This window comes from Tiliqua scincoides, chromosome 1 (genome assembly GCF_035046505.1).
Source record: "Tiliqua scincoides isolate rTilSci1 chromosome 1, rTilSci1.hap2, whole genome shotgun sequence".
In the NCBI taxonomy this organism is placed as follows: domain Eukaryota; kingdom Metazoa; phylum Chordata; class Lepidosauria; order Squamata; family Scincidae; genus Tiliqua; species Tiliqua scincoides.
Window position 1 is genome coordinate 24231961 of NC_089821.1, and position 18106 is coordinate 24250066.

The 18106-nt window shown below is 42.4% G+C and overlaps 1 protein-coding gene across 2 annotated transcripts in view; it reads left to right on the top strand.

Annotated features, from left to right (window-relative positions):
- AMBRA1 (autophagy and beclin 1 regulator 1) overlaps positions 1–18106 on the top strand; it is a 177550-nt gene that overhangs the window by 130401 nt on the left and 29043 nt on the right. For both annotated transcript variants that reach the window (XM_066636722.1, XM_066636723.1), the window contains one exon: positions 4789–4928. In XM_066636722.1, coding sequence (XP_066492819.1) covers positions 4789–4928 — 140 coding nt within the window. The remainder of the gene's footprint in view (positions 1–4788; positions 4929–18106) is intronic.

Genomic DNA, 18106 nt, shown 5'->3' on the forward strand with positions numbered 1-18106 from the left:
GTGAAGAGCAGCAGTTTCATTGTCTGGTCAGTAGTGGGGCCAGAGGGATCCTCCTCTTGCCATGATGTTCATCCTGGGAGGCAGCAGGTACAACTTCCCAGGGACTTTAGTTTTCTGGCCAGGGGCAGGGACCAGAAAAAAATCTCCTTGTTTCTTATTACTAGTGGTAAAATGGACTTGAGCCAATAGATACCCATAATACTTAAGCAATTGCACTTTGAGCTGCTTAAAACATATGCTAGCAGGGGGATAAAATCTCATTTCCTAGTGCTGCACTATTGTGCTATAAAAATGACTTCCTTTCAACAGAAATTCTCCCTCTTGAGGGAGAAATCAAGACGGCTTGATTTCTTGCAGGAGCTTTGCATTTATGGCACAAAGCCAACCTTATCTGGATAGATCCTGAGAGGCTGCTAATGGATGTGACTACATTAGTTCATCTGTATAACTGCATCAGGCTAATTAACCAGATTTCAGCCACTGCTGAGAGTGGTAATTATGTCAGTATAGCTATCCTTGCTGCTTTTATCTAATAATTATCACACACGTGGATGTCATTGCCCCTTAACACTGCATGACATCTACCTGTTTTCAGAGAATGTGGGGAAAGGTGAAGATAACAACTGAGAAGTGTGTTGAATGAAACCAGTTTGTGTGGACATGGTTTTCTAACTATGCATACTTTTGTTAGCTGGTACTTTCATAGTACACAAGAACTGGGGTATGCAAGACTGTAGCCTCATATTCCTCTGAGTTCTGTTTGCTCAGGTCTGGTCTAGAGGGTAGAGCCTCCGTCTGCCTGAAGATAATATCCACAAGGTCGCCAGTTCGAGGCCACCGGCACCGTGCGACCTTGGAGCAGCTGACAAGCTGAAGCCGAGCAATTCCATCTGCTCTGAGCGTGGGAGGATGGAGGCCAGAATGTGAAGCCAGATCGGAATGAAACACCTTGAATGTAGTCATTCTTGAAAGAAAGAACCTTCTTTGAAATTGTAAAAATCCCTATTTAATAAGGGATTTAATAAAGCCTGCCTATGTAAACCGCCTTGAATAAAGTCTTGAATAAAGACCAGGAAAGGCAGTATATAAATACCTGTTATTATTATTATTATTATTATTGCTGAGAAACTTTTTCTGATGGCTGCAGACAAGCCAGAAATTTCCAAGTAGCTTCTAAGAAGAGTGTGCATTATAGTGATTGCAAGAACTGAAGGAGAGCTCAGGAAAGACGTTTTGCAAGCCATTGTGCCTTAGCAAGAAACAGTTGCCCAAGAGCAAGTGTTTACTCATGAAATACATTTACAGGATAATCACCGGGCTCCTTCTTTTCATCCTGTCACACTTCAAACAATGCTTATTTTCTGAATTAATGCTTCTTTGCTTTTATAAATGCCTTTCTGTTATCATAACCCCATTAAAATTGAAGTGCGCACCATAATCTCCATGGCAACAGATGCTATCAGTGTACATAAGATTCTTTGCTACCTAGTTGAGAGAAGAATAGGACAAGTATGCTGAGATTGTGTAAGTATTGAAGAAAACTCTAGGGACTTGACAAGCCTCAATTGACACTGAACTTCTTGGAAGAACACTGACTGCTGAGCTAAATAAAAGGGCAAAGAGCTCCGATTAATATCTGTCTTGCAAATAAATCTTGGAGGAGCCATTTGATAATATATTAGTGTTGCCTTTGTGTGGTGCAGAACTTCATTGGTGCATCTTTGTTGATCACTGCATTACTATAGCCAAAAAAGGTTTGACTGTGAGCTCACTGTGCTGGGTGCTGTACAGATATACAGTAGAAAGGATTCCTGTCCTTTAAAAGGTAAGAGGAAGAATGGGAAACAGAGGGTGGGAGGCTTCATCAAGATATAATGATAGGCTCATGGGTGCATGGTGGTTTTACTCTGAGTTGCTGCTCCTGTGACTGCCGGTTTGTTTCCAGGTACAATTCAGGATATTGGTTTTTACTTTAAAGCCCCTTCATAGTCTCAGATCATGATATATGAACCCGTACTAACTGCGCAAGGAGGAACCTTTTAAAGTGATGTCCTTTTACAGTTAGCAGGGGGAGAGCAGTCGTCCCTTTTCACCTTAGCAAAGGCACCTTTCCTTTTGGCTGTTACTGGTGTCTTTTACAAAACTTTTAGACAGAGCCCTTTGGGGACCAGAATCATTGATTTGTTTTATAAACCAGTTTGTGAACTACTTTTTGCTGAAAAGTAGTTTATGAATACTCATGCTAGTAATAATATGAAGGACTGCCTCCTCCCCTGCATTGCAACCTGTCATCTGGCAGAGCCCTTCTGCATGCGCTGCTGCGATTGAAGCTAGGCTGGCGACAGTGAGGGGGAAGGCCATTCTCTCTGGTGGTGCCAGTTTTGGAACTCCTTTCCAATAGAGTTAAGAAATGCCTCATTCCTGGTGACCTGATGGGCTGGAAACCTTTTCATTTCAGTTAACCTTTTTGCTCTAGTTGTTCCCTCCTGTAAAGTTGTTTCCCTGATTGTAAGCTGTTGTCTTTTTTTAAATATGTGCTGTATTTTTATGGTTTTGTATTTTTTTTATTCAGGGTTGCCACTTTCTGGAAAGTCAGGGAAATGGAAATTGGTCAGGGAAAGTGGTCTGAAGTCAGGGAAAGTCAGGGAAATTGTGATTAAAATTTTATTTATTTTTCACATTTTTGTACCGCCCTTTCTCCAAGGAGCTCAGGGCTGTACACAGCTGTTGCCCTACTTTTGTCCTCACAGCAACCCTGTGAGGTAGGTGAGGCTGAGAGAAAGTGACTGGCCCAAGGTCACCCAGGAAGCTTCATGACTGAGATAGGATTTGAACCTGGATCTTCCAGGTCTGAGTCCACCTCCCAAACCACTATACCACCCCGGCTCTCTAATATGCATTCAAGCATTGGGTTTTTGACCTGCTGCTGCAGAGCATGATCTGTTCTTGTGGCAACTGGAATAGAGAAGTAGCAGAATACAAGTAAAACTTAATGATGCCCTTTCCCTGCTCCACCTTTTTCTCAGCTTCGCCCCCAGCAACCAGCCTAATGTGTTTGTTGAGCTCTGTCCCTGCATGATTTCCAAGATCTGCCTGTAGCATTTGCAAAGCAAGGCTAGTTTAAACATATGCAAACTTTAAACATCTGTTTTCATCCCTACCTGCTAGTAATGCATTCAACTTACATATAAAAATAAGCATGTTTTTGGGTCATGCTTGTGTATGGAATAGACGTTTTGTCTCCTACTAAACCCAGCACAGAGTTGCAAATAAATTTTGTTGCTGTTGGATTTCAGACAACTACCATTTTCTACTCTGCACCATGCAAAGTAAATTTTGCAAATGTGAATGCTTGTTCCTGATGGAGTTTACAGAGTACCAGCTCTCTCACCCTCTTTCCTGACTTCTCCATAAAGGTTGCAAATGAGGGTTGTCTACTTTTCTAGATTGCAGAAACTCCACCTCCTTTCTTGCTGTTGATCTGCTCATTACACTTTCTGGAATGTGAAAGTGAAACTTTCCCAGCTTTGGAAAGTTCCTACTTGCCAGAAAACAAATCTGCTAACATCTTTGTGTCAGCCAGGTGGTTCTGTGTACGGCTGTATCTGAAACCATATTTTGAAGATGGCTTCCAAGAGAACAGTTTTTATTATGCAGTGACTGGATTTCAAACTTCATTCTGACTTCGTTCCATGGCTATCACCAGTTGCTTTCATGGTTATTGTAAAGTGTGCTACAAAACCTTTGAACTAAGTAACATGGGAATTAGAGCTGTGGAGTCTCATGCACAAAGACCATTACATCAGAAGAACCTGAAAATTAAATCATCGCAGTATGCTTGTATCTTGGTGTAGTTTTTGGTGCAATTGCAAAACAGATGTTGCTGCAGTTAATGTTAAAAGAAGCTGATATTAAATCTCTTACTTTGACAAATATTTTTGCAGTTGAGATTTGTGTAGTTGTAGAGTGGAACATTTCATTAAGCCTCGCATTAATGCAACACGACCTATTCATTTTTTAACTTGTGGTTGTATTTGAATGGTGGTCAGGGAAATTAACAAATGTTTGTCAGGGAAAGTCAGGGAAATGAAAAATAAAATTTTAGTGGCAACCCTGTTTTTGTTCTTACTGTATTTCATTTATTGTGTGATATCCCTTGTGTTTTTATTGCTTATGAGTCACCAAGTATCTTGACTTTTAAGAAGAAAACCAGCATATCAGTCTTTTAAACAAATATCAACTGCATTGGAAATAGTGTCTTATCAATGCTAATGGTTTATACCATTATCTCAACCATGCAAACTCTTGGTCTGTTTTCTTTATGTCCTGATCATGGGTGCAGTCTAGCTTTCCCCATTCTACGGATAACTTCAGCACCCTTACATTACTGAAATGCTGCATCCTGCTCATGCCTTTCCTTATTCGCTGTAGCCGATGCAAAAGTGGACCTTTATAACAGAACTAGAAAATTATGATCACACTTAAGTCCAACCTGATAAGTACTGTCATTGCAGCTGATTAAATACATCAAGCCCCACTACTTACAGAGAAGTTGGGTTCCAGAGATTTGTTTGTAACTTGATACCAACATAGGTTGGAACAGGTTCTGTGCCTGCACAGAATTAACAGCAAAGAGTGTATTGCGCCTGAGTGAAAATGCTTACGCAACCCGCCTGTAACTCGAACATCAAATTGGGGAGCATGTATACTTTGAGCTGTTGTGACAGATTTTTGGCTAACACAACATTATCTGTTAATCACTGGTTATTCCTTTTTCTTTTCTTCCAGAGAGTGTTCAACGTCTTGTACCCGATGCCTGCTGACCAAAGGAGACATGTCAGCATAAATTCTGCTCGCTGGCTGCCAGAGCCAGGTTTGGGATTGGCATATGGCACTAATAAGGGAGACCTGGTGATTTGCCGACCAGAGTAAGTAGCAAGGTTTAGAACCTGAGGCTCACTTTAGCCTTTGTTACTTTTGAGAATTACTCTTTTTTTTGAATAACATAGTATTTATTTTTTTTAATATTCTTATTAGAAAGTTCAGATAACTGTTTCTGCTCAGACTAACCTTTTGGAGGCCATGAAAAGAGGGGATCTCTGAGGAGGTATAAAACTCTGAATGCCTACTTTCTGAAGGTTGTTTGTGTTAGACATGAGGAATTTCCCTTTGCATTCAAAAATAAAATACAGGGGGCCCCATATCGGCGAATCCCTATCTGTAAATTCACTTATCTGCAGATCGGGTCCGGGGTCCCCCAGCATCCCCCCACCCCCCGCTTCCAGAGGCTTCTGAGCCCAGCAGAAGCCGAGGATGTTTTTAATGCCTTTTAATGCCTGGAGGGCTTTCCTAGGCCTCCCAATGCCTTATAAGGCATTAAAAATGTCACTTCCAGTTTCTCCAATTTCTTTAAGTGGCTCAAGCTGAACAAATTTGGAGAAATTGAGAGCATGTGTCAGATGGTTGAGATATATAAGATGAATAAGGGAAGGGGGGGCCAATACTGTTATAATGGATAAAATCCAAAAGGTGTGCTTATGGCTGCAGATATAAATACTTAATGTTAATGGTTGCTCTTCAAGGGGGAAGGGAAAAAAGGGGAAAAAAGATTGTTGGTTTATGATTATGTAAATATAAGTGAATGTATACGTTAACATTATACATCAATAAAAAAAAGAGAGCATGTGTCAGAACCAGAACTCCCTCACAAGAGATAATATCACTAAGTCCCAAGGAATAATGCTATGCAACTCATGCGTGTAAGTATTTTTTCAGTGTTAGAAATGTTGAGGCCAAGATCAGGTTTGTTGGGGACCACAGGCAAGAGACTGTCGCTGTTCACCCCTCAATACAACTTTCATCCCACGTCACTATGTGGACCAATGACAGCAGCAATTAAGATGCTAAAAAAATTAACCACACATGTAACACAACCCTGTGCATGTTTGTTTTGAAGTATTTACGTATTCTCAAGTAAATGTGTACAAGATTGTGAGTCTGGGCTATGCTAATAGTGGCAGGCCACCTGCTTTATTTAACAGAACGTTTGCTATGATCAATTTTAAGAAATTTAGTAGTGGCAATATAACTCAGTGTAGATGCACGTTTTGTCTTACTGTCTTCTCTGGTTATCTGGTTATCAGGTTTTGCAGGATTTGGAAACCACATTAAAATGTGCAAAATTTAGTGATCAGAAATGAGCATGGCATAGTTATACATACCACAGACATTTATACTTCCTTCATTGTTCATTTATCTATCTCTAACCATAATCAAGTAACAGGAAAGCAACTTGAAGTAACTTTTTGTGGTGATAAAATTTCTGAAGAAGTAGCAGAAAATTCTTTCATAGTTTCTTTAAACCACTGATTCCCAAACAGTGTGGTATGGCACCCCAGGGCGCTACAGTGTACTCACAGGGTCTCTGTGGGATTCCTTGGTGGCCTCTTCTTCCCACCTCTCCCAGGCACTGCCATCTTGGCCAGACCAATATTGTGCGATTCTCACGAGTGAGTTTGGGGGAGTCCTGGCGATAATCTTGCCCTCCCTCACTGCTGCCATAACAGGGTACCATGAAAGAAGGGCACTGTGACCAAGGTAAGTTTGGGAACCACTGCTTTAAACAACAAATAGTAAACCTGTTGTAATCTGGCATGCAATGGCAAGAGGATTTGCTGGTTACTTAATATGATAACCAACACAATCTTCACAAGACCTGCAGGCTGCCCACCCACCCCCATGGCTCTGTCTTGCTGCTCTGTCTTTCTTCATGAGGGCCTTCCAGGAACTGGAGGCTCTCATAAAGTAGGAAGTGGAATGTCTCCATTCCTAGATGGTCCTTGTGAATAAGGAAGGAAGGCAGAGCTTGCTTAACCCACGCTTTGTAATGCCAGTCTTGAGTGTGCCGCTTATCTGCCCATTTGAGACAGTGGAAGAAGATGCTGGTTAACTGGAGTTGCTACTTAACCAAATACCAAATAAAGTATTAATTTTACTATACTGTCCAGTTACCCGCAAGTAAATATATGGTGCTGTAGTGTGCACGTCAGCCATTTAAGGGCCAAACTAATTATGCTAATTGTGTATCTGCCACAGAGAACAGCCTTATATTTAGCTTTCCGCTCTGTAATGTCTAGTAGACGTACCCAAATAGTGTTACAACAGTCTTTGGTCTGCTTTGCATCTTTGGCTCTTGCTGTTATGGTGGCGAGGTGGAGGTGGAGCATGAAATATTTCCTATGTCCTGATGACTTAAGTTCCATTAGATGGTAAAATGGGATGAGAAAGCTTAAAAGGCTGCTGTGGGTTTAACTCCCTCTCCCCCTTACCTGGTAAGAACACTAAGAAGTTGGGGAGGGCTTTAACATTCCATACTCTCAGTGTCTCCCTATATAGCATTTCACTATCGAGATGAGCCAAGAATTGCATTTCATCAACCCTAAGTGAGGGGTGACCCTCTTCCATCAATGACAGTTGCATCGAGTCCTAGCTGACAGCACAGTTCCTGGAGAGAATCTGTTAAGAATCATTTTTTATTTCTGATTAGATGTTAAATGAATATAGATATAGTCAGTTCTTATCTGTTAGAATTAGGTTCTTGGAAATTCTTGTGAATAGCGAATTTGCAGAAAACAAATTGTTGATCCTATTGGATCAGTGGTGTTAGATACAAGGGGTACCTTCCCTGCCATCAGAAGAATCCAGCAGGGACCTTCAGGAAGCCAGCAGAAAGCAGTAGGAAGTGCCAGAACGTCTCTGAATACTGCAGATGCCTTCCATAGGCTGCAGGGACCTTTTGAATGGTACCCACAATCAGTGCAGACCCCTTTGAAACAACCAGCGGAAGCTGCCAGAAGGCCATTTTAAAGGAGTCCATACTGGCCACAGGCACCATTCTGAAGGTCTTTGCAGCTTCTGCAAGATCTCTGCATAGTGGATAAGGGGAACAGAGGCACAGATACTGAGAGAAACTAGCAATTTTGCCACTCACAGATAAGCAAGTTTGCAAATAGTGAATTCAGCAAGCTAAGGGTGGACGATCCAAAATGAGCCTGGACCAGGGAGACAGGCTGGCAGCTTTTGGGGGAGAACGACCTGGGAGGAGAGGCCATTTAACTCCTTTGCTTCTTCAGAAGGCTGTCTTTTTTTCTCCAGATGGATGAGAATGTGTTACCAAAAAGGCTGTTTTGTTTAGGGGAATTATTTATATTAGCCTTCTGGAAACTTTTGGGACCATAGGCTGGATACAAGACAGCGTAGAGCAAAGAAATCTCTTGTTTAGCTTAATGAGACTGGGAGAAAGGTAACTTTCAATCAAAGGATTATATTTTTATTGCAAAAATACACAAAGGTAAAACATAATACACATAGAGAATCGATAAGTATAGATTTCTAGTACTGGTCTGGTGTACCTAACTAGTGGTGGATGCGTGTGCTATGTATTTTGGGGTGCATCCGAAAAAGAATCAGAAATGGACAGAAAGTAGGGAGGTATTATAGGGGTTCCTTAATCTGCTAAACCCAGTTGCTGACTAAAGATAATAATATAATAATAATATACAGTATTTATATACCGCCTTTCTTGGTCTTTATTCAAGACTTTATTCAAGGCGGTTTACACAGGCAGGCTTATTAAATCCACGCAGGGATTTTTACAAATTGAAAGAAGGTTCTCTCTTTCAAGAACCACCACATTCAAGCTGTTACACTCCGATCTGGTTTAACATTCTGGCCTCCATCCTCCCACGCTCCGAGCAGATGGAACAGCTCAGCTGCAGCTTGCCAGCTGCTTCAAGGTCGCACGGTGCCGGTGGCCTCGAACTGGCGACCTTGTGGATGTTAATCTTCAGGCAAATGGAGGCTCTACCCTCTAGACCAGACCTCCTCCCCTGAAGATGGGGGAGCAGGGAGGAATAGGTAGGGAAGAAGGGGGGGGAATTTAGACGCAACGATATATTTACCTGTCCGGGGGGGGGGAGAGTTGGAGGAAGAGTCTGGCCACTCCGGCCGGTGGGCAGTCAGAGAGAGAGCGCATGTGCTCTGAGTTCTCCCTTAAGAGTTGTCTTTGACCTGGAAGTCAATTCAAACTGACCGGAAGTATCCCAGAGCTGTGGGCATGCTCAGTAACACTTGGAGTATGTAAAGAAAAGGTGGAAGGGTCCAGAACTCTGTTATCAGCAAAGCTTGGCTCTGGGGGAGGGAGGCAATTTGCATAAGGTGCTTAAGAGTGTTAAAGCTACAACAAAAGAACAATAGACTTCCTCCTCCATAGGTGCATGCTTGTTTTGCATAATCAGGAGACACAGTGATTAGGTTCTGCAAGGAAGTGGGGGTTTGTGTAATTCATGTGTTTGTAGCTTGGCCATGGCCCTTAGAAACATGTGCTGGGGGAGGAGTGGCCTGCTTGCTTGGTCTGTATAGTCCAAAATACATAACTAGATATAAAAACACAACTTGGAAGGGAAAAAGGGGATTTTCACGTAACAAATGTACAAGCAGAGAGAGAATTTAATTGACCATACAATAATTAGGCAAGAGGATGCAATAACGTGCTTTGTAACTGAATAAAATTTCTTCATCGGGTCAATTGGTAGTCCTGGGAATCTCATTCTAGATTGGTGGCTAAATTCCTCTCAGTAAGATCCCCTTTTGGATAGGGAGAGGCCAGAGTTTGATAGCTGATAAATGGGCGGGAAAAGGGCCAAATGTTGCATAACACTATTTCCTTGAATTTGTCACAAGCTCTGTAAGAATTTAGGTAGAAGCTTTAACATTGCTGTGTGTTCTTTGAACATAGACTGCAGTATAAGATACAAGTCAGTGTCAGTACCAGGTTGTACTATGGGCCAGTTGCAGTGGCACAGGCACTTGCTTTGGAGAACCCCATGGACATGGGACCCCTGAGGCTTCCCCTTCTCCCCATGGTGGAGGGAGAGGGAAGTGGCTTTCCTCCACCACCTGCTTATCTCTGATGTTGGTTGTTTTCAGCAGTGGTAGTATGGTGGACAAGCCAGCAGGCAACCCAGTTGTCCCACCTTATCCCATCCCCTCAGCCAATCGTACTTGCTTCTCAAGAAGGCAGCAACAGAGTGCTCTACCAGAATGAGCACATCACTCTGCTGCTGTTTTAAAAAGGAGGGTTCTGTGAAATTGGATGGGAGTCCTTGGCCAGTGGCTAACCTTTTGGACCTCTGATACTGTTCCTATCAAAAACTATACTGGCAGAGAAGATATATTCTGGAAGAATAGGAAAAAAATTATTACCAAATTATGGTTTAGTTAATCAGCTGAGAGGAGTAACCATTATTAAATCCCCAAACTGTAAAGCTTTTTTCCTAATGTGTTGAAAATTAAGTCAATAGACCTACATGCTGGGATTGTTCTTGAGGTGTAACATTGATCTAATCATTATGTTAATATGCATTAAACAAAATATGGTTTTGTTTTTAAGTGTATTTGTGTTAGAAGTTGTTGGAAACTGCTGTGAATCCTGGTTAGATTTTAAAATTTAAAATGCAGGTGAAGCCTATTTATCCGCATTAGTTCCGTTCTGTGACTCAGCGCGATTAACAAAAAATGCGTTGTGCTAAATCCCATAGAGTTACACAAATTTGCTGCAGCCTGACACTTCCGGATGGAAGGAAACTAAGGCAACTGTTCTCAGTCTCCTCCGCTCCGTACTCAGCCCTCCTGTTGCCAGCTGTCCTGCTTCTTTCACAGTTGGAATGGTGAGCTTGCTTGGGAAGCCTCGTCCTCTGTGTCCCAGGCGGTCTCCCAACAGTGCTGCAGGTTCTCATCCTCCTCTTTGCTGCTGCCGCCCCTGCAGCCCTCCCTGGCCACCACCATCATGGAAGCTCCTCTGCCCCAGAGCATTCTGGAACTTGTAGTCTGGCTTTCTGCTCACCCTCACCTGTCTCTCCAAGGCTTGCTGGAGCAGGAGAGCCTGCATCATCTGGGGGGGGGGGGATTCTTCAATCACTCCCTGGGTTTTTTAAAGCAATCTCCTCTCCTCTTCCTCCTGCCTCCCCCTCCTGAGCCCTCCACATTGCCAGCTGCCTGGCTTCTTTCATAGTTGGCATGCTGATCTTTTAAGAGTCCAGCCCTATGCGTTTCTACTCAGAAGTAAGCCTCATTCCAGTCAATGGGGCTTACTCCCAGGAAAGTGTGGAGAGGATTGTAGGCTGAATCTCAAGCTTTGCTTGGTGGGAAGTCTTGCTTGTGATTGCCTGCACCATCGAGGGGGGGGGGGAGAATTTGGCAAACACTCCCTGGGTTTTTTAAAGCAATCCCCTCTGTTGCTACCACACCTGCCCCTGTGTGTGTGTGAGTGAGAGAGAGAGAGAGAGAGAGAGAGAGAGAGTTCCACCTCGCTGCACATGTTCTGGTTACACAGGGTTTTCCGCCCCCCTCTTCAGCCTTGGCTGGCTCAGGGGCTCCAGGAATGTGACTGTTCCTTCGCAAGGGGAACCTGCTCCAGGGCTATTCCCTGCCTGGGCGAGGCAGAGCCTTTTTGCAGTGTTTTGGGCTGCCTGGAAAGGGAGCGAGATGCCAGCCAGTGCAGGGCAAAGGAGGCAAAGGTGTGTGACTTTCAGTACCCCCACCCCATTGAGACAAATCCGCAGATAAAAAAATCCGTGGATAAATAGTCTGCACCTGTATAGCATAATCATCAACACCCATTTTGTGACATTTGGTTTACACTTGCTATATCTTGTCTGGGTGCAGCATATATTATGTCAGCCAACCAAGGGGAAGCCTGTGAGGACAACATGTTTTTCACCTAGTTTTTAGTGCTGCTGAATATGTAGCCATCCATCTTTGCAGTCCTATCTGTTGCATGTCTGGTGTCTGACCTCATTTTTTCACCAGCCTATTCAGTCAGTAGCAGAAATGCCTCACAGCAATGGAAGCCTTGATGCATTGTCTTTTAAGAGTAAGAGGTAAAATCCAAAATTTTTGAGGCAGGGTGAATGGTGAAGGAAAGATGGAGGGGTCCTGTAGTGGCGGTGGTCTTCTGTATCAAAATACCTAATGTAAGCCATTCCACTGATCACACTGGAACCAAGATTCACAATCCAACCAAGATCACATTGGTTATGAGTTCTGCTTTGCACAGTTGTGGCATTAGAAGTTGGACCTAGAACATAGTAGCACTGCCTGCCAAGATAGTTCTGCCTTTTGCAATTTAAGAGGCGATAATGTTTGAATCAAGCAGTTGTTGCTGAAATGGCACAAGGTGGTAGGTGGCTTCTGTGGCATCCCAGTTTTCTGAAGGTTGAATTGGGCAATTAGTGTTCCTAACTGAAGGAAGTTTACCTTTGTACTGTGATACTTCTACAGTATTGCCATATGCTTCCAGATTGGGGTTGAGCATATTTAATGGCTTCCTTGTGTGCGAGTATTATTTTGCTTGCTGCTTTCTGTCCCTCCTCTAGGATATGTTAAAAGCATTAACTAATGTGATACTACTTGCTTCCAGCTACATGGCTTAGGAACATAAAAGCCCTGCTGGATCAGGCCAAAGACCCATCTAGTCCAGCTTCCTGTATCTCACAGTGCCCGGCTAGATACTTAAATATACATGTATCCTTTACTCCCTTGCATCTGGCATTCAGAGATGGCCTTCTAGAACAGGGGTGTCCAAAGTTTTTGGCAGGAGGGCCACATTGTCTCTCTGACACTGTGTTGGGGGCCGGGGAAAAAAAAGAATTTACATTTAAAATTTGAACAAATTTACATAAGTTTACATAAATGAATATATTAAAGATAAACTTATATGATTGAAGGTCTTTCAATAGCTCAGGGCCTATAAAAGGCCTTGCACAAAGAAAGGTTGGCCTTTCCTTTGCTGCTGCTACTGCATCACAGATGTGAAACAACAAGCAGTGGCGGGAGCCCTCATCACAGCTTATGCAAGAGGTCAAACAGTCGCCCTCACGCTGACAGCAGTTGCGTCGGGCCAGTATGGGCTCCAACAAATCTCTGGAGGGCCAAAGGGGGAGACTGGGGGCTCCCTGAGGGCCGCATTGAGATGCCTCGAGGGCCGCAAGTGGCCCCAAGGCCGGGGTTTGGGCACCCCTGTTCTAGAACGAGGAAGTTGCATATACTATCATGGCTTGTAACATGTGATGGACTTGGTGATTTTTTGTATAGACCTAAAAGGGCAACTTGGCAATCCAGTTTACTGGACATGTAAAGCTCTTTGGTCCTTGCAAGACTTAAATCATTTCAGCACATTGAACAGTATTAGCATATAGTTGAGATTATACCAAGAGTAGTACTTGGCACTTATACACACTAATATATGAGTAGTGTATATATAATTAATATATTGTTTTCGTACTAGAAAATTGACGTGCTGCTCATTCTGATTTGTTCTTTTTGAATTTTTTTAATTACAGTATCTAAGCTAGAAAAATGCAAAACTAATGTTTTCAGAATTCCATAGAAATATATTTACTCATCTGCTATGTCATATTTCTCCTTAATAAATTAGAATCTTAATTCATAAAATTATTACCATCCTTCTACATTTATAATACATTATGCCTAAATATAGTTTGCCAACATAAGCAGTTCCAAGTGAGACTATAATAATTATATTAAATTCATCACTTCATATCCAACACTTTTAAATTTTTAATTCCACCTTCAAATAAACAAACAACTATCCCCAACTGCTTATGTATTTTTTATTTCTTTCTGGGGCTTAAATAGGTTGTCATTTTTAGTAACAATGTTATTTTTCATAACTTAAGTAGTCTGCTTTCCTTGGTCGCTTTTTTCCCTTCCATTTTTGGGTAAAGGTTATACTTCTGTAAGCGGGTGAAGTATTAGTAGCCTTGTGGCAAATTTAATTCCAGAGCAATATAGTGTAATAAACAAATCAGTTCTTCTAAATTTAACTTGGTGTCTAACATTTCATTCATAGATATAATAATGATTTCCCAATAATGAACCATTTATAGTTCATTCTCATTTTGTATTGAGAACTAATTTTTCTTTTTATGTTACTTTTTAGAAAAGAACAAAAGCAATCAGTAAATCAGATAAATTTCATTTAACATCATAATATTTGCATTGTGGTATAACTGTTATTGGATAAAAGTTCGGTTTGACTGTCCCCTGTGGATCTTCTTGTCTAAGCTTCTCTGGGTTTTCCTCCCAAGTCTCCCAGAGATCACTCAGTTATCCTTAGGATTAACTTCCCCTCCTTGGTCAGTAGGCAGAGCCAGCAACTTTTGCAACTCCTTTTCCCAGTGACAGGGCTGTCCATGTTTTCACAGACTAGTGGTAGAGGAGAGTTAAATATGGGCCCTGTATCCCATATCCGTGGATTCACTTATCCATGGATCAGGTCTGTGCCCACCCTGGCGCACACCCCCTTCAGAGGTGTCCATCCATGGCCTCTGCTGGGCTCAGACTGAGCCTCTCAACAAAAAAATGTCGCTTCTGGTGTTTTTGTAAAATCAGAAGTGACTTTATTTTCCATTGAGAGGCTTAGTCTGAGCCTGGCGAAGGCTGCAAAAGGAAGTCAGAGCTCAGGGCTCAGAGGACCCTACAGAGGTGAGGGGAGCAGAACTCCCTTGCTTCCTGAGGGTGGGGCAGTGTGTTTGCCAGTGTCTGCAGTTTTACTTAACCACAGGGGGATTTCCAGAACAGGAAACCCCCCCCCCCACTTCTATTTTGTATCAGTTTTTCCCTCCTTTCTTTCTTTGTACGTTCCCTCCATGCCTGTCACCTACACGGATCAAATAGAACAAGACCCCTCACTGTTAGGAGGGAGGGTGCTTGGCTCCTCTCAATTTTGCTAGTAGCTTCATTGCTTTGTACCAAGAGTGGCTAAAGAAGGAGCAGGAGCTTCCCCTCTACACATGCCCATCCAACATCAGTCAATTATTGCAGCTGCACTCAACCAAAGCAAAATGCAAGCAGATGCTTAAAAGAGGAAGCTGTTAGACCTTCTTACCAAGTGCATGCATATGCACACTTCCATAGCATCAAGTGGGTCAGGGATTCATTTTCACAGAGTGAGTTGGTTTTGGTGACTGCCCAGGTTGCACCTCTGGAGTTCTTTGAGAAAGTCTAAGAGGCTAAATGTGCCAGTCTTTTCAAGGTTAGGTCATCCAGTCATCTGGCAAATAAGCTGTACCATCTACCACAAACTATCATGGCCCAACAGAAAGTGCCAGAGGTTATGCACCCATCACTGCTTTGGTGTCCAATGCAGTCATTCCTGCAGATAGTGAAGGAGGCTCCAAAGAGCCATATGGCAAGTGCAATGAAGCATCGCCTTGTAAGGTCTTAAAGACTTCCACAGTGGCCCTCCAGGCCTCTGTCATAAATTCACTATTTTCTAGAGCAGTTTGTTTATGGGTTACTTGAAGTGCTGGAACCCCATGTTGGCCCTTAAAGATCCTGCTAGTTAAGGTGGGTGATTACTTATTATACTTGCTTCTGTCAATGAAAGCACACAAAAGTTTGTTTAGAGTGCCCTCTCTCTACACAAGGCTGTTTTTAAAAGCTAATTCCAAAGTATCTCATTTTCCTTGAATCCTTAGCGCTGCTACTAGTCATTATAGGAAACAGTGGCTTGGGTAGACCACCGGCCAGTTCCTGTGTAAGACTGCTTTGTGCGTTCAGTGTGAGTGGAAAAAATGCATACATGGAAAATGCATACATGCTACACCATTTGACTTGCTGTCTAGTTCAGTGTTTCTACTAGGTGGGTTGCAAGCCCATTTCACGTGGGTCCCCATTCGTTTCAATATTTTATTTTTAATATATTAGACTTGATGCTACCACGGCATGTGACTGCATTTGGGGAAATTTTACAGACCTGTACTTTTAACATGTTACTATGTATATTCCTTTAACAGTGATATTCAATGAGACTTACTCTTGGGTAAGTGTGGGTAGGATTGCAGCCTAGGATTGTTAGAAATTTTCCTGTTCGATGATGTCACTTCCAGTCATGACATCACTTCTGGTAGGTCCTGACAGATTCTCATTCTAAAACGGGTCCCAGTGCTAAAAGTTTGAGAACCACTGGTCTAGGTAATCTACTGCCCGAGTTTCCTGGATGATGGTTGCAGAAAATATAGAGCTTGTTAGTTCTATGAACTAGCTACTTTCACTGGAGGTCTTACTAAATCAGACTCTACAAACTGAATAAACCATGTCAAATCCTAGAGTACTGACTACTTAAGATGATATCAGTCAGTGTAGCGCTGCTTAAGATGTTTTAATTCTTGTGAACAACTTACACTATTTAGGTCTTGCCAGAGCAGAGAGTGACTTAAAATCCTTAGGCAACTTGAACTGCTCAGGAGCTTTACAGCTGTGTAATTCATATATGCTCTTATATTAGCTTTGAGGGCATATTAAAGTTTAAGCTAGGTATAGCATTTAGCCTATTTTATGTTTTATGCCTGTGACTGTCAGCAGACATAGCCGCAGGAATAAAACACATCTCTGTCTGTCATGCAAACACACATCCAAAGAGCACAACTACATAGTTGACTGCAGGTGGGGCCTTGGTATCCACAGGGGTCCGTTCCTTGGACCCCCAGCAGATACAGAAAATCACAGATAATCAAATCAGTAGCTTTCAACCCCATTCTGAGGGGCTTCTCAGGAGTGATGCAAAGGGCTGAGTGAAAGAGGAGTAAAGCCCCTAAAGGGCTTTCTGGAGCGCTTGGGTGGAGCCAAGACTGGCTCAATACAGGTCCAGGGGACCCACGTTGAGCCAGGTCCACGGGTACACAATCCGCAGATAAAGAAACCCCACCTGTACTTGAATTAAATTTACAGGAGCCATTTAAAATTTGCATGCTATTTGTATGAACATCTACAATAAATCAATGCTGCCAAACACAAACAAATTAAAACATTGCCAACATTGAGAAGATAGCAACTTGAACGAACAGAATTGAGCATAGCATTGAATTGCTGTGGAAACAAACTGGCTTTGAAAGAGTTGTAAAAAAAATAACACCAACATAGCAAGGAACCATGAAAAATTTACATACTCATGAGTAAACCCGACCATGTAGCTCAGTTTCTCTTTCCCTTGGGGTCAATAAATTTATCAGCTTGGAATGTGGGACTTTTTTCTGAAGTGTTTTTGAGCACTCTGTTCATCTGATTGGAACCATTCTGGTGGCGTTGCATTCCTCGCAGCCTGCCCTTTCCAGTGGACCAAGGTATGGTCGCCTATTCACAGGTAACTGCACACTGTGGCTCACTTTCCATAGGGCTCCGTGTATTTTCCTTGGCAGCTTCTGAGCATGCTGACTCTACAGCCAGTTAAAGCAACAGAGCTCTGATGGAGTTAGGGGCTTAGAAACAGTCAGAAGCAATTGGGACAATCCAGTCATTCTGTAGCCTCTTTAATAGGTACATGTTGGTATTTTGTTAATTGAGCAGGATATTTTATAAGCCCAATTTCACATTATTTACAAGCTATTTTTACCCTGCTTTCTGTCCCTGCCGGGCACTCAAAGCCAAAAATTTTTCAAAAATACATAAATATCATAAAAGAATAAAAGACCTAAAAACTTATAAAAGACCAGAGTAGGATTAAAAACCAACAGTAAATGGTAAAATGATGAAAAAGCAACCCACTAAACAGCCTAAGACCCCCATATTAAAAGCTCTAAACCAAGTAGGTGAATATAAATAGTAATGTCTTTAGACCTCGCCGGAAAGCTTCTAAGGAAGGAGCGGCTTGTAAGTTACGCTTGTAAATTATAGCAGTGTTGCTTCATTTTTACAATTTTAGACTGCCCCTACCACTTGGAGTAAAGAAATCTGCATAGCTGTCATCGTGCCATGGAATGTTGGCCTTGAACACCAGAGAATGTGCATATTTTCTTGTTGTATGGTTCTCAATTTCTGGTCACAGAATTTGGGATTTTTAGCACATTTCCAGAGCCCTGAGGGCCTTTTCATTTGTTGCTATCTCTGTTCTGGGAATGATTCCACTACCCATGCTGTCTGTCTCCCTAATGAGATTTATCCACTTGTTTGGCTCTTGCATGTGATATTATGACTGTCTTGTGCTGTCCAAGGTAGGACATTCTCCAGCATTTTGCTTTGACGTGGC